This window comes from Protopterus annectens, chromosome 13.part0, assembly GCF_019279795.1.
Source record: "Protopterus annectens isolate FY-2018-M chromosome 13.part0, PAN1.0, whole genome shotgun sequence".
Lineage (NCBI taxonomy): Eukaryota > Metazoa > Chordata > Ceratodontiformes > Protopteridae > Protopterus > Protopterus annectens.
The window spans coordinates 1,227,017,246-1,227,034,006 of NC_056747.1; the positions used below are offsets into that span (position 1 = coordinate 1,227,017,246).

At 41.8% G+C, this 16,761-nt stretch overlaps 1 protein-coding gene across 1 annotated transcript in view; it reads right to left on the minus strand.

Annotated features, from left to right (window-relative positions):
* The window catches only part of NSF (N-ethylmaleimide sensitive factor, vesicle fusing ATPase), a 1,516,106-nt gene that overhangs the window by 1,085,176 nt on the left and 414,169 nt on the right, over nucleotides 1-16,761 (minus strand). The window contains exon 3 of the mRNA XM_044055231.1: nucleotides 4,633-4,732. Coding sequence (XP_043911166.1) covers nucleotides 4,633-4,732 — 100 coding nt within the window. The remainder of the gene's footprint in view (nucleotides 1-4,632; nucleotides 4,733-16,761) is intronic.

Genomic DNA, 16,761 nt, shown 5'->3' on the forward strand with positions numbered 1-16,761 from the left:
TACCAAACAGGAGAGGACCCAGAACTGAACCCTGTGGTACTCCACTTGTCACTGGTCTTGTGACATAGGGGTTTATACCTAGTTTAGTGAGGTTATCTATAATTCCAGAGTGGGGGATGGTGTCAAAAACCTTGGCGAGATCTAGATAGGCTGTGTGAACCACCTTACCCTTATCTATGGCTTTGGTGACTGCTTCAAAGAAGTCAATCAGGTTTAGGAGACATGATCTGCCTTTTATAAACCCAAACTGGGTGGGGTCCAGAGTTTGGAGATTACCAATGTCTTTGTTTATAAGTTCCATGATGATATGTTCCATGGCCTTACAGACCAGGCTCGTTAGGCTAATGAGGAGGTAGTTCCCGGGGTCCATGGTGGCTCCCCCTTTGTGGAGTGGGATAACAGTCGCTGTGCGCCATTCAGTGGGCACAAAGCCTGAGGTGAGGCTATGATTGAACATGGTGATTAGGTGGGGTACCAGTTCATTCTGTAGTTCATGTAGAACGTAGCCTGAGATGTTGTCAGGTCCCATGGATGCTGTGTTCTTGGCATTGGAAAGTGTGTTTTTTACCTGTGTAGCCGTGATTATAGGAAATTTGCATTCTTCCGGTATGGAGATGGGCCCTTTAGGGGGTGGGGGTGGGGTAAAGTTAGCAATGAACCTATCTGCCAGGATGTTGGCAATATCAGTTGGTTCTGTATATTTAGTGCCATTGTGCTGTAACTCAGAGCAGATCTGAGTGTTGCCATTGAGATTCTTGACGTAGCTGTAGAATGCTTTGTGGATGTCTTTAGAATCAGTGGCAATTTTGTTTTCATAACTAGCTTTGGAGGATTTTATGAGTGACCTCAGCTTCTTACTGAAGCTGACTAGGGGAGTTCTTCCAGTCATGGGATTTTACTCATTTTTGCAACAGTTTCTTTCTTCTGTTGTAGAGTTTGTTTATGGCAGGGGTCCACCAGATTGGCTTCCTTTTTTTGGAGGATAGCATCTTGGTTCTGTTCGGGATAGCATGATCCATGCAATTGTGTAAGTGCTTATAAAGTGCATTTGTGTAGGATTCAGCAGTCATACCTCTACTGTCCATATGCATGGTTGTCGTGAAGTTTGCCACTTCTGTCTTAAGAAGCATAAAGTTGGCTTTTGGAGAAGTTTTTTACTGTGGTTTCCCTAATGGGGGTGGGGACAGGATGTGGATGTCTAGGCTGATTAGCTTGTGGTCAGATCTGACCAGCAAGAAACTGACCTCTGGTGTGGAACACCGGTCACCCAGGTTAGTAATGACCAGGTCTAGAATATTGCTGCCCCTGGTGGGGGTGTGGATAAGTTGATCCAAGGCGTTGGAATTTATGAATTCCAGAAAACGTTGAGCAAAAGAGTTGGTACATGAGTAGTTTTCCCAGTTAATGGTGGGGTAGGTGAAATCACCCATTATTACCGTGTTGGGTTGTACCCTAATATTTTTCAGTGTATCAAGAAATAAGGAGTGGGAATCCTGGGGCATGGTGGGGGATCTGTAGCAAGCTACAATTTGGATTGCGGTCTTGCCCAGAGTTAGTTGCACTTGGATAATCTCAGATGCATTATGCTAAGCAACTAGCCTGGAGGTGTGGATATCCTTAATGAATACGGACACGCCTCCACCTTTAGTGTTTCAGTCCAGGTTAGGTGGCCAAAACGTGCGATATGAATTAGAGCCTGGTAATTCATGGGTGCTCTCTGGAGCCTTGAACCAGGTCTCAGTTACTGCACAGATATCGATGTTCTCCATTTTTAGGAGTACCTCGAGAGAGTGCATTTTGAGGTTTAGACTTCTAGCACTGAGTAGCATTAACCTCAGATTTCGCAGGTTTCTGTCTGTCACGTTGGTGGTTTTGTCATTTGAACCTTGCCTAAAAAAGGCACTATAGGGGTGGCAAGAGCCTTAGCCAGTAATTTAAATCCCAGGGGTGACAGGTGCAGACCAACTCTGGCAAAGCATCGTGGTTTGTCGATCATGTCGTCCCAGGCAGACAGATACTGGATCCCCTTTGAATGACACCAGTAGCTTAGCCAGTTGTTGAAGTCAATCATTTTGTCCTTATACTGTGGTATTATTCTGGGCGAAGGCAGGATGCTACTCAGGACTAGGGTCAGAGCTCTTCCATGTCTTTTTTCATGTGGTACAGGGAGGTGCATCTCAAGTCATTCACTCCAACATGAACAATGACAGAGTCATATTTGTACTTGTTGTGGAGTGACTTGAGCGCATGCGTTATGTGGCAGATCCTGGGACCCGACAGGCAATTGACCATAATTTTATCCTTGTTCAGTCTGGTAAGTGGGACATCAGTGTGCCTGACTATAAAGTCACCTATGACTAAAGTGTTTGGGATGTTGTCTTGCCTTAGGGGCTGTTTTTGGGTGGCACACTGATGTTGTGAGCTATGTGTCGCTTGGGTTGTGATTGGTGTTTGTTTGCGTTTCAACTTCGGAGGTCCTCGTTGCTTGGGTAGGTTAATGTTAAGGGCCTCCGCATATGTGGGTTTCATGTTGCTATGTGTGGGTGTTGTAGAGCTATGTGTTGCTTGAGGTGTGGTGCAGATGTTTACCTTCTCCTCTTGACTGTCTAGCACAATCTTGGTTGGACAGAGCTTTGCTTTTAGTTTGGCTATGGACTTGCATCTCTCACAGGTTGTAGTGTTTGGTGGTAGGAGAAGAGGGTTGTCTGTGCACATGAGGCAATTGCTGCATTGTCCCAATATGCCTGGATTCACCAGGTGGACAGGAGAAATCACCGGAAGCTGACCCTTGGTCATGCCTGGTTAGGTGCTTTTTAGTAAAGTGCAAGAACTGTTTTTCCTTAACTTGGCAAGCTGCTTTGCAATTTTAGGTTGTTTAGTGCCTACGATTAATTCCCTTATTGACAGGGAGGATTTTAGTGCTTATATTAGTTTACGGTTTCTTGGTACTTTTTAGCGGTTCTATAGCAAGTGCTAGTCACAGGGATTCAGATTTTAATGCTACTATTGAAAGACCAACAAATTCTAAGGGAAAATTTGAAGAGCAGACTTTCTGGCACTGGGAATAGTTTTAACCCAAGCCTCGCAGCACTGCACAATGTGCAAACACGGGTTTTTAACTCAGAAACTTGAAAGGGATATGAATTAGCTCAAAACGGCCAATAAGGTAACTTTTCAGAGCTGGAGACACTCCTCTTGTGGCAGACAAGCTGCTGTAGTGCTTACCACTCTCACTAATAAGCAGAAAGACTTCCCACTGGCACAACAAGGTCTGGACACTGAGAAAATACACTAAAGTCCTGAAACCAGCTGATCTGGGATACAGACTATTCTAGTATAGGAAAGGGTGGGAAAACAGCAGCACAGAGAATATTTTTTGTTGTTTTTTTTTAATTTTTTTTTAGGAATTAAACAGTAAAAAGCAATTTTAACAGCAGCAATGCACAGAAAAGGCAGTCACACTTGAGTGGGATGCCTACAGGATCAAATGCAGTTTAAATTATAATACTTTAAGCAAAAACAAGTGCACGCACAGTAAAAATGATTTCAAACTGAAATGCAGCAATAAACAGCAGTAAAACGGCTTTTTAAAGTGCGATTAAGCAAAAACAGCTAAGAGAAAGCCAAAAAAGTACTTAAATCAGCAAAAAGTATCTCCTTGTTTCTGACGCTGGGATAGTCTGCAAGATGCCCAAACAGGATCCGCAGAGCTAAAACAAGTGCAAACCCGAGCAAACACGGGTTTTTAACTCAGAAACTTGAAAGGGATAGGAATTAGCTCAAAACGGCAAATAAGGTAACTTTTCAGAGCTGGAGACACTCCCCTTGTGGCAGATAAGCTGCTCTGGTGCTTACCACTCTCACTGATAAGCAGAAAGACCTCCCACTGGCACAAAAAGGTCTGGACATTCAGAAAATACACTAAAGTCCTGAAACCAGCAGATCTGGGATCTGGACTATTCTGTTATAGGAATACTTTTTAGATGGCTCATTTTCTGATGCAGCAATTGACAACATCAGTGTTGTCAGACAAGTTCTGGCCGGTGGCAGTATCTACTGAAGAAACAGGAACAGGTTGTACAAATGAATGGTATTACCAACCTCTCCTTGAGATTGTATGTTTCTGTCTGAATACAACAGTTAAGTTCTACTTCAGTGTCTGTGCATAAATTAACACTGTAAGGCACCTGTGCATAAATTAACACTGTAAGGCACCAGGCTCAGAATGAGGTGGGAAACTGCCGGGGTAGCCAGTGCTCAAAACCACATTCTGTAACTATTAATGTAAATCTTATTCAGGTGGGGCTACTGTGTGCCATATCCTAAGATAGCTGTGTTTATTTTGCTAAATGCTCTTAAGACCAATTTTCACTTATTTATATGTAGTTATATAAATGTTTGTATTTTTGTGTTGTTGCTTGTTTGATGTTGCCTATTATACTGGGGCAAAGGGAGCTGTACCTGATGAGCACTATAATTTAATCCATTAATAAAAGCATGTGGCAGTCCATTCTCATTGCATTTACTACTTAACATCAGACCTTAGAAATATCTTGTACTACTGTTAAGGTTTTAAAATGTAAACAGCCATACAAAAACAGTACAACAAGTAACAATAATGCATCATAGTACCTGTGGTAAGCTGAATGCAATGCTGTTAGGAACTACAGATGAGTGGGTACGTAATGTAAACACATATTTGTGTGCTGGACTGGTCCTCACAATTACATGCCTGCAACAAAAAAAAAAAACATAAGAATATATATAAGCTTACAGCTCAGTATCTCTTTAAAGCACATCCAACATCCTAAACTCTTCTTGCACTATGATCCAGACTGCTATGGAAGACAAACATGTAATTTGACTTACAGAGGCACAGACTGTGCGACTCAAACAGGATTCCTGTCATACTTCTAGTGACGGAATGCTACAGGTCAGGGTGATGGCAGGCATGAGAAAGAAAAATTTTCAGTCCCCACCTCCCACACCACCACACTGGGAAAAAAAAAAACGGCCAGAATTTTCATAACGTCAGCAAGGGTCACAGCTCTTTTAAAGTGTCAGTCATATATTCCCTGCAAAAAAAAATTATATAACATATAACCTACTGTTGCTTAGCCTGCTTCAGATAAATAAAAAAGGACTATACTTGTACAAGTATATTGACCATAAAAGTAGATGTCTGAATGCAGGGTTCGTGCTGCAATAATTCATTACATGAATAGAAAATAGTAACAAGCAGATGTCTATCCAGTGACCTGTCTTACCTGTCTTTTTTCAGTAATCAGATATTCCACAGGGGAACATGGATACAATCTTGCACGGTGGCCATATGTGAAAAAGCTCATATTTAAAAAAAAAAGAATTCAGTGTGCACTCTACTCAGTTCTTTTCTGCTGTCCAGGAAGTGGATCTCTACAATACCAATAAAGAAAAGCCCGGATGGTTTAAGACTTTTGCTTGGAAGTGTTTGCATAAGTATCTTTATACCCTAAGCAGTCACCACAGAATTCTTCTCGGATAGATAGCAAATACTGGTAGTGTGTTGGAAAAGACAGAACTAACTGGGAACATGTTATTTTTTATACCCCAAGCAGACTTCAAATAAAATTTCCTTAAGCAGATAGAGAACATTGCAGGTGTGATGGAGAAGACAGCTGTAACTGGGAACATGTTTTTTGGGAGTATAATGAGTTGGCAGATTTTACAAACTTCCTAAAGTGCACTTTGTTAGAAATGTTGGGGCAGCAAATGGTTGTAACTATGGAAATAATTATTTTGCACTGGGACATAGGATCTGAATTGTAAGGCCTTACTAAAGTTAATGTTTTGGGCTGCCAAAAAGCACTTCCTAGACTGGAAAACAAAATCAACTAGAACTGAAGCACTCAATATTCTGCAAGAGATAAAAGAACTAGAAGTGGGACCTTTAGAAATGGGAAAGAGCAAATTACTCAGAAACAAAATGAAATTTGTGGGAACAATACATGCAGAATAATGTTCAGGGGATGACTGAGGTTTAAGAGAAGACCTAAACTGAGCAAATTATATAATGTTGGAGTGAAAAATTGTAAAATAGAAAGAAAACACATGTAATGTATACTGTATGAATATGACAAATGTTAATTCAATAAAGGTGTTTAAAAATATGTTATCACATGTCATAAGCACATTTACATTTATATAAAAGCAATCAAACTGTATTAACATCTTAAAATAAACAAACATTATCCTTCATATATATTGATATATATCATATAACCTAAGCAACATTACTTAAATTATTCAATTCCTGCCCATTTTTTTAAACAATAAACATCTTTATTAAACCGTCACTTACGACATAACTAATCATACATTTGTATAAATGAAAACAAACCACACCGACACAATCCTAATTGCAAGCATTTTACATCACAACCCATACTGACACTCCCAACTGCAAACATTATGCATTACTTATAATCTACCCAATTGTTTTCAGTCAAACATCGCATAGCTCATTTAAATACTGCCCTCTTTTAAACCTCATTCCTCCTCAGTATGTATTGTTCCCACAGTTCTCATTTTTCCTTTGTTGTTTGCTCCTACCCTTTTCTAAAGATCTCAATTCCAATTGTTTTATCTCTCTTACTATATTCACTACTTCTAATATGGCTGGTTTAGATTTTGCTTTCCATTTTCCAGTAATTGCTCTTTTGGCAGCCACCATAATTAGGGACAGCAAGACCTTATTATGTCTAGGCAATTCTGATTCTCTACCACAGCTCAGAAAAATCAACTTCCCTGTTACACCAATCTGCCCGCCCAGCATCTACAACAGTGCATCCTGCAGAGAATACTTAAAGTCCGCCAATCCACTGCACTCCCAGAACATATGTTCTCAATTATCTTCCCTATCATACCTCCATGATTTGCTATCTACCTGAGGAAAAATTCTCTGGAGTCTACTTGGGGTACAGAATTATCTATGTAAACATTTCCAAGAAAAAATCCTAAACTTTCTAGATTTTGTTGCATATTTGGGAGACATACATATATCACATGTTAACATAGTTTGTTTTATTTTTTATTAAATAAATGTGTGCCTACATCTTAAGTGATCATTTAATAAAGGTGTTTAAAATGTTGGCCCAGTCTATGTAGAAGCTTGCCAGCTGCTTACTGGAACTATTTATTTAGTCTTAAAAAGGTAGTGTGGGGGGCATTAGATCCTAGGCCAAAAGAGAGTAAGCAAATGCTTTATAAGGACCTCCAAAGCAGATGGAACAAAACCAACTCTCTGTTCAACGGAATATTCAAAACGTTATTACTAACATGTTCTGAAAAGTTTTGACAATGCAACCAATCACCTCAAAACAGTTTCAGGGTCAATAGCCCTGAAACTGGCATCACCCAGATCATAAGTACATTTCATACAGTATATAGCCATTTGAGACACAGAAGCAAACAATTACACAAAGCAAATTACACTTCAAAAGAGGAATTTGATGCCAAAAACATACCTTGTATTCTCAAAAGAGGCAAGCATAAACATAAATACACGAGCGCATGACAGCTGAGAATTCTATAAACAAGTGACGCAGAACAGTACACTTTTTCACCAAAAATTAGAAAAACTTGCCCATCCTAGTCAGAGGAAGAGGGTAAAGTAACTAAATGTTCAGCAGCAGCACAGTTCAGAAAAACAACAACTGCTAGGTTTGATGTGGGATAAGAGCATAAAAATGCACAAATGTGAGGAACTTATGCAGTCTATCTGCATTCCTGGGGGCAGCAAGCTGGCTGTCAGAAAAGTCACTTGCTGTGATAAAAACATTCTCGAAAGCAAAAAAAAAAAAAAAAAGAAAGAAAAGAAAAGATTCTGGAAATTCCACTTGTAACAAATCATAATACTTCTTGAATGACTGAGAAACATCACTGTCTTCCAACTGAAACATCTGTTTTATTCTGGAAATAGTTACAGAAAAAGAGGTCTTTCAATGGGACTGGCCAAAGTCATATTCTCCTCAGAATTTGAGTCAGAGGTCTGGGGAGACCAAACACAATCTGTCCCTTTCTGTTCTCTTCCAGTGGGGCACACTGTGGATCCATTTTAAACACAAGCATTTTACAAATACCTTTTCAACATGCACGCATCTGTACAACAGTTTGATATACATATGACATACAGTTCTAATACATTTGTAACACAAGCATCTTATACAAATAATTTTGATATTCACCAATGATATACAATTATTTACAAAATTCCAGCTAGATGGGCTGGCAGTATCTCCTTTCGTCACACAGCCTGCAAAAATTATACAGCCTCATCCAAGTGCGACGACGTATGGCAATGATATGCCATCAGCAGTGTTGGACAGCAGGCACATGGACACATTAGCAACAGACTGTAAACTAGACATCTGCTTCTACAGAGTCTTCTGAGATTCCACAGTTTGTTGTGTCTTAATTATCCTTGACACTTCTGACACAATGTCATGCTGACATCTGGTCTAGTGAACAAGATAGTTCAACCCCCTCAGTGTGAACGTAGCTGAGGTGTAGGATGGTTTCCTCAACCAGTCCAACATCAGAGAGTCCAATACTGGGGGATCAACTGAAGAACTCTCTGCTGAGATGTCTTAGTAGCTGCTGCCACCACAATTGCATCCACAGCCGTGCCCTTACTCCAGTGTTGCCAGTCCTTGGGAAGAGAAAGAATCTTGTCTGGATTCTTAGTGATCAGTTCTACCATATCAGGCTCCTTCCATATCCTCCGGGACACCAGCTCAATAATGGCTTCTGGCAGGGGAACCACCCAAGATGTGAACAGGCCCACTCCGAAGACCTCTAAAAATGCAGACTCCTCCAGAAATAGAGCTTCAGCAGTCCAACTCTTGCCCAGGTGAAGAAGCTCCAAAAGACTGCCAAAGGGGCATTCTAACTGGGGGATTTAGGGGAAGCCTCTCATTCCTCCAGGTCAGTATTCTCAGTGAGAAAGTCTTCAGGAGAATCTAGGTGCTTTCTTTTGTACTGCCTCATGCCTGAAACATACCACCCTGGAGAATTCGGGAGAGAAAATGAAGAGGCAGGTGGCTCTGAAGATAGGGCAGCCTAAAGCCAACCGGGGGTAAGTTGTCCTGGAGCAAATTGAAGCATATCCGCAGGCAAAGATGTCGAAGAGGGGGAGAGATAACAGATGCAGCTAACCACACCATCTCCTGAAGCGAGAACAACCTCTCCATGATATCAAAAGCAGAAACTAAAGCAGGTTGACCAGGGCCTGCAGACCTACAATCCGAAGATCCCAAAGACAAATTGCACTCCAGAGCCTCATCAACCTGCCCCAATGCCAAGACCAGAGTCAAACTATCAATAGCATAGGACCCGTGTAGGAGGGACGATCCCAAGACCAGAATCAAACATGATCTAGACACACCAGTCTTGACATGTTGGCTCTGAATCCCACCCAGCTCTGAAGTAGCCAGAGTCGAGAAAACCTACGTAGAGGAAGGAGTCAAAAATCGGGCAAGCTATCAGATCTGATCCTAAGGGAGGAAAGGCAACTGGCTCCAATGACCTTGGAACCGTAGGGCCCAAGGGAGGAAAACAACTTAAAGGAGCTAACGCTTCCAGTCAAGGACCCAAAGCTGAGGGGATCAGTAAAAACTACATCTGTGTGAAAGGGACCACATCAGCTGCTCCAATTCCACAGTCTTAAAATCCTGACCAAGCAGATGAAGCCACTGAAGGAGGCTTGGAAGACCCACCTACTGGATGACAACTCTGACAACCATATCTGAACCTGAGATGCTTGGAACCATGGTGGAGACAGGGATGAATCCAGTGAGGACTCTCGCAGAGTAATAACTGTGCTGAAACCTTGAGGGAACAGGGGGTCTTGGCACCTTTGGGTCTGAAGGACAAGAAAAAGAAGAGGCGGCTGGTCATTTTCAGTCCCCCTTGAAAGGTTAGAGGTCCTTAGATCCATGCCTGTGACCCTGATCAGATTTCTCCCCTCTGCAGGAAGAAGCAGAAGTGTCAACAGCCAGCAAAAGTCCTTTCAGAATCAAATGGGCTCACCTCTCACTGATGGCAAAAGTGCCCAAGTACTTGAAAATAGCACAATGAGACTCAAGATGGGTAACCCCCAAAGAGTATACATACCTGTCATGAGTGCCCTGTGAATGGATCTTGTGACAAGTAACACATTTTTAAAGCCCTTCTCCATATTATGAAATCTAACCACTACATCACTAAAGAATAGCAAGAAAAATAATGCTAACACCTAAACACACCAAACATTAACGACTAGAAAAACATACGAAATGTGGAAAGCCTGCTAACAAGAATAACACCTAACACTAAACCTAAACTAACCTACAGTTAGCTAAAACAAGAGGAGAATAAGGCTAAACTGCAAATAACAGCACACAAGAAAAACAAGAGTAGAGGATAAGCAATTTAAAGCACATTCCAAAATATCCTAAAAAAGGATGCACTCCACGGGAGCAAAAGACTGAGCTGCTGTCCAGGAATGGCAGCAAACAAGATCTGCGGTAATCTTAGGTGAGCAAGAGATTATGGGTACAGGAGATGGAGCTTGATCAGCTGAAATCTTTTGAACACAGCCGTTTTCAGATCAGAGTCTGATCTGATAATCCACAGATTGAATCCAGATGGAAAAGAAAACACTGTATCATCTGTTTAAGCTTTTGTTTGGGGGGAGGGGGTTGACAGAAATTCCTGCAGAAACAGAACCAGTACTACTAGCAAAAACTTCCCTACCAATGGTCAAATTTTCTGGCTAGACAGAGCAGCTTGCTCTGCCCTTCCCTCAATACCGACATGAGTGGCTTTCCCTTGCCCACCACTGGTACTACAACAGTCAAAAAGGAAGTGTCTAATTCCTAATCCATGACAGCTGTATGGACTACAACCACTATGGACCAGGGTGGCCCTAGGGACTATATCAGCAGGACCCAAGGAAAAGATTAGTGGTCTGAGGAGCAAGCTTTGGCCACAGCACAGTCACCCATCTTCAGTTGAGGCACTTCACCAGCCTGCTGTGGTGGCAAATGCTGAATAACAATGTACTACTTTTTTGTGGCTAGAAGGAGGAAAAACTGAGAAACTGTTTGGTTGTTCAATGGTTTAGCCGAAAAAGATGACCGAATCCTGGGGAAGCCTAGGAACAAGTCAGTAAAAAAAAAGTAAGTTGAAAAAGTAACGTTTCCCCCATAAAAACACAGTAAAAAGCACTTTAAACACTAACCCCACTCCTCAAAAGAAAAATAAAGCAACTTCCCTTGAAGAAAAAGTAATTTAAAATAAGCTTTAACAACTATTACCATAAAAGTAAAAAAAAATGATTCAACGTTTTAAAAGTAATTAAAAGTCAGAAGACAGTTATTAAAAAAAAAAAACATTTTCATAGCTTTAAAATTCTTCTTTTACAGAAAAAAAAAAATTCCCCATACGGAACTTATCTGCCCAGCAAAAGAACGGATATAGCTAACCATGAATCACTGAAAGCCTACAAGAGGCCTGCTCTTCATTGCCAGGTAAGCTCTGAAGAGTTGTGCAACCAAACCTGACTTTTATTCAGCTTAGCTTGAGTTGACTAATGATTTGGGTGCATGGAAGCTGCACTGAAAACTTTAGAATCTGGCTGGCAGGAGAACTCCAAGTAGGAAGGCTACTGCAGCAATGATCAAATGAAGTACATCTAAAGAGTCTGACTTTTGGAAGAGTCAGGAGTAAAAGCCTATTACACATACATAAAAAATTTGACAAAGTAGCTCACCTACGGGGATGATGCAAGCATGCTGCCAATGCTGAGGAAGAGGAGGTGTTCTTGGGAAGTGTCCCTTTCCAAGTGGGGAAAAGAACAAAAGTTTGTTTTTATTTGGGGGGTGCACATTTTCATTTTTAGCAATGGATCTCAGATTTGTTTTTCTATTCCTTTACAGTCATTAAGAGTTTGTTAGCGCTCTAAAGTTTGAAGTTACTGCTGATGTGAGAGATGTATTACGCAAACAGGCATGGACCTGATTTTTTGGCAGCACAGGCTGTATAGCAATACATGGAAAGCAACAAGAGCTTTTAACCACAAAAAAGCAGTAACACACCTTCAAAGACTAGTGCATGCTTAATTAACTGCTCTATAATCAATAAATAAAAAGTCTGCACATACTATTTCCATTCAAAAGTTTTTTTTTTTTCCAATCAGTGGAGCTGACTGTTCTGAAACTCAGTTTGAAAAGTGTACCATTTACTATATATTATCAAAATATACTGCATTGGAAACTACCACTGGCACACAGTAATCCTTTGACCATGGATAAAAAGCAACACTTTGCTTGACACAGCTAGCAGGAGAGAATGGGTGAAGACGAGCACCGTGCATACTTCCACAATCCCTACGAAGAGAAGCAGCACTAAATAAGTCACCCAGGGGTAGGCCTGCAGCCAAATAAACCAACTCTTAACAGTGAGCACAAAACAGCACGCAATAACAAAGAAAGCATGTTACGGGGTGTTGTGGGTCCCTGCAATGATGTAAAGAGTCCATTCCCGAACTGCCTAGCAAACTCCTGGGATGTAGACTGTTATTCATAGAATCACTACAGGAGTCTGATATGACTACTGAACATGGATAGATTCCTGACACTACAACACACAAACACACACAGACACCCGATACAGTCAGTGCCATAAAAATGAAATGGAAAATAAAGATCACAAATAACAAAAGAGTAACTCCAACAGAGAGCAAAGTAAAAGAAAGCATGAATTCCTTCTCTCTTTCAAATTACTTGGCATTAGCTTTGGAAGATGTTCTATAATTACTACAGTTAATGTGGAGGTAAGAGTCAGCATGGCATAGAAACAGTATGGTGTCAGCTCTTTCAGAAGAGTAGCATATGGTGACTAGCACCTCAGAGAGGAAAAAGCACAGCAGTTGTTCATATGGAAAAGAAAAAAAAGTCCATGTGAAGGTCAAAGATGACAGACATCAGCTATGAATAAGCAGAATAAAGACAAGAAAATCTCTGTAATACACATTTAGCTCGGTTTGATCCATTTGTCACAATGTGCACACAATGAAAGGAAAAGTAACATTTTTAATAGCTATGCTACATGCAAGAATACATACATACAAGCATATGTGTGCTTCTGGAGTGTAAGCACACATACATACATACATGTGTGTGTGTGTATATATATCTATATATGGGTCTACCTGAAAACGCTGACAACCAGAACACCGACAACGGAGAAGACCGACAGTTGAGAATCCCGATGCTGAGAACACCGACATGTCAAGGCAAGTGTGCAATAGAGATGGACGTTAGGGTCAGGGTGTGGGTAAGGTAACTGTGCGATAGTGACGGAGTTTAGGCTTAGGGGCGGGTTAAGAGACTTAGGGTCAGGGTGCGGGTAAGGTAGGTGTGCGATAGTGATGGACTTGAGGGTTAGGGGCGGGTTAAGTCAGTTAGGGTTAGGGTGCGGGTAAGAAAAGTGTGCAATAGTGACGGACCTTAGGGTTAGGGTTGGGGTTAAGGCCAGTGCTTAGATAGTTGTGTTTGTAAGGTTTAGTGTAGGTTTGTAAGGTTTTTGGTGTGCTTGTGATGTGTGTTTTTTGGGAAAAGTACAGTTTTGTACCTACCATAAATGTAGATGTTCGAGTGCTAATACAGCTGCAGTCATAAAAGATGGGTTCTCCTGCCGTCACGCGGGACCTCGGTCGGCCGAATTCCAAAGTCTAGGTCCGGCGTCGGTTGTCGTCGCTTCTTCCCTGATGTCAGTGCGACAGGGGTATAAAAGAACCAGCCGACGCCATTTTCTTCAGTTTTTCTTGCCCCAGATGTCAGGTGCCCCCAGAAAGAAGGCAATACATAAAATTATGTAATAATGCACTGCAATATAATCAAAGACCAGTAGATGCAAGCAAATACCCCATAAAAGAAGACCCCTAGAGGGGAAGGAGGGAGGGAAACCTGGACTGCAGCTGTATTAGCACTCTAACATCTACATTTATGGTAGGTACAAAACTGTACTATGTTCATCGTGCATACAGCTGCAGTCATAACAGATGGGTAGAATCCCAAAGCTAAGAAAGGGGTGGTAGGCACTAGGTGGAGCTAGGAGGAGCCAAAATGCCCTGCAAGACTGCAGTGGCAAAGCCTGCTCTAGATTTGGAGTATAATGGTAGGTTGTATGCACAGAACTCCAAGTGGCTGCTTCTAAAATATCCTTGGTAGGAACTCCTCTGAGGAAGGCTGCAGAGTTGGCTGTGGCCCTAGTAGAATGAGTTCTAATGCCTGTAGGTACAGTTTTGCCACGAAAGGAATAGCAAAAGCATATGCAGTGGGCTATCCATTTTGAGATTGTCTGTTTGGATATTGACTTTCCTTGAGCTCCTACCGCATAGGCTACAAAAAGCTGTTCTGATTTTCTGAAAGGTTTTGTTCTGTCCAAATAATAACGCAGTTGTCTGTGGATGTCCAAGGAATGCAGTAATCTCTCCCTTTTGTTTTGAGGATTAGGATAAAAAGTAGGTAAATGTATGGCCTGATTTAAAGCTACCCTGGATACCACTTTAGGCATAAAGGACGGGTTAGTACGTAATTAAACTCTGTCCTAATGGAAGATGATAAAAGGCTGGACAGCCATAAGAGCCTGTAGTTCTGAAACTCTACGAGCTGAAGTGATAGCCAGAAGGAAAGCTGTTTTCCAGGACAAATACTGTAAATCTGATGAGGCAGCTGGTTCAAAAGGAGGCAAAGTCAGTTTTTCCAGAATGAAATTAAGATCCCAAGCAGGTATTGGTTGTTTCCTTGGAGGTCTTAAATTCTTAGCCCCTCTGAGGAACTGTCTTAACAGAGGGTGAGAGAATAAAGGTGGATCAGTGTTGTATTCTGCAGAAATGGCTGAGGCATGGATTTTGATGGAGGAGAACGAAAGTCCACTGCTTAGCAGTTCAGCCAAATATTGTAGTATTTGAGGTAAGTTCAGTTTTCCAGGGCACTGGCCCTTTTTCTCATTCCAAACACAAAAACGTTTCCATTTTGCAGAGTAAGCTTTTCTAGTTGATGGCCTACTGGCCCCCAAAATGACATCCTGCACCTCCTTGGAGAGCAGGGCCTGCTGCGATGCTAAGGAATCTTCCATGCGGCTACATTGAGTGTTTTCAGCTTACTGTGAAGAGTTTTGAAGCTGTGCTGAGTCAGAAGAAAAGGCATTAGAGGCAGGGTCCATGGTGGGGAATGCGTCAGGCTCCTCAGGAGTGGGTACCAGTGTTGCCTTGGCCAGTCCAGAGCAATGAGGATCATCTGTGGTCTGTCTGCTCTGGTCTTCAATAGGACTTTGGGCAGCAGAGGAAGAGGAGGGAAGGCATAAACTGTCATTGATGTCCAACTGAAAGAGAGAGAGCGTCCACTCTCCAGGCCTTTGGATGGAAGATCCTTGAGCAGAATTTTGCCAAATGATGATTTTTGTGGGAGGCAAAGAGATCTATGTCTGGCCTTCCCCATTCTTGGATTATTTCTGTAAAAACATTTGGATGCAACTTCCATTCGTGTTGATCTGTCATATTCCTGCTTAGGTTGTCTGCCAGCGTGTTTTCCTTGCCTGGCAAGTTCTGTGCTTGTAGTTCCATTTGTAAGTCCATGGCCATGTTCCAAAGTGACATGGCCAGTCAGCATAGGGGATAAGAATGTGTTCCTCCCTGATTGTTTATGTACCACATAACTGTGGTGTTGTCTGTTCTTATCAATAGCTGATCTGGTTGTAGAAGATCCTTGAAAGCTGTAATAGCATTTATCACTGCTAGCATTTCTTTTTGATTAATGTGAAGGTGCTTTTCTTTTTGGGTCCATTTGCCCTGAATGCACCGGTCTGTCATGTGCGCCCCCCAGGCGTAGTCCGAGGCGTCTGTTATGATGACTTGATTTGCTTGAGGCTTGCTGAATGGAAGACCTGTGTTTGTTTGGCATGCTTGAGCCCACCACAGAAATTCCTTTTGCAGACATGGAATTAGTGGTATTATTGTTTCCAAACTCTGGCTGTGTTGAGACCATATGTTTTTTTAGGTACCATTGTAGTTTTCTCATATGCAGCTTTGCACATGGGATTAGTAAGATGCAAGATGCCATGAATCCCAGAGCCTGCAGGATTTAACATGCAGTCAGCCTGGTACAATTTGCCAGTGTTCTGAAATATTGAATTAGTTGCCCCTGCTTCTCTGCCGTGAGGTAGGCCATCTGGGTGTTTGTGTCCAAATTGGCACCCAGGAAAATTATCTTCCGAGAGGGTATTAGTCTTGATTTCTCTTTGTTGACTGTGTATCCTAGAGAGTTTAATACCATTATTACATAAGCCAGATGTTTCAGAAGAATGTGCTTGCTGTCCGCTTGGATCAGGCAGTCGTGCAAATAAGGGTATATTTGTATCCCTTGAAGTCTGCAGTAGGCAATTACTGATGCCAGGCATTTCGTGAATACTCTGGGCACAGTAGATAAACCAAAGGGCAATGCAGAGAATTGATAATGGGTTGAACCTGCAAGAAATCTGAGGTATCTTCTGCAATTTTGTCTGATTGGGACATGCAGGTATGCCTCCTTGAGGTCCAATGTTACCAGCCAAGACTCCTTGCCCAGCATGGGAAGAAGTTGCTGTAGAGTGAGCATCTTGAATTTTGGTATGAGTAGAAATGTGTTTAGGATGGATAGGTCCAAAATAGGTCTCCAATCTTTTCCCTTCCTTGGTACC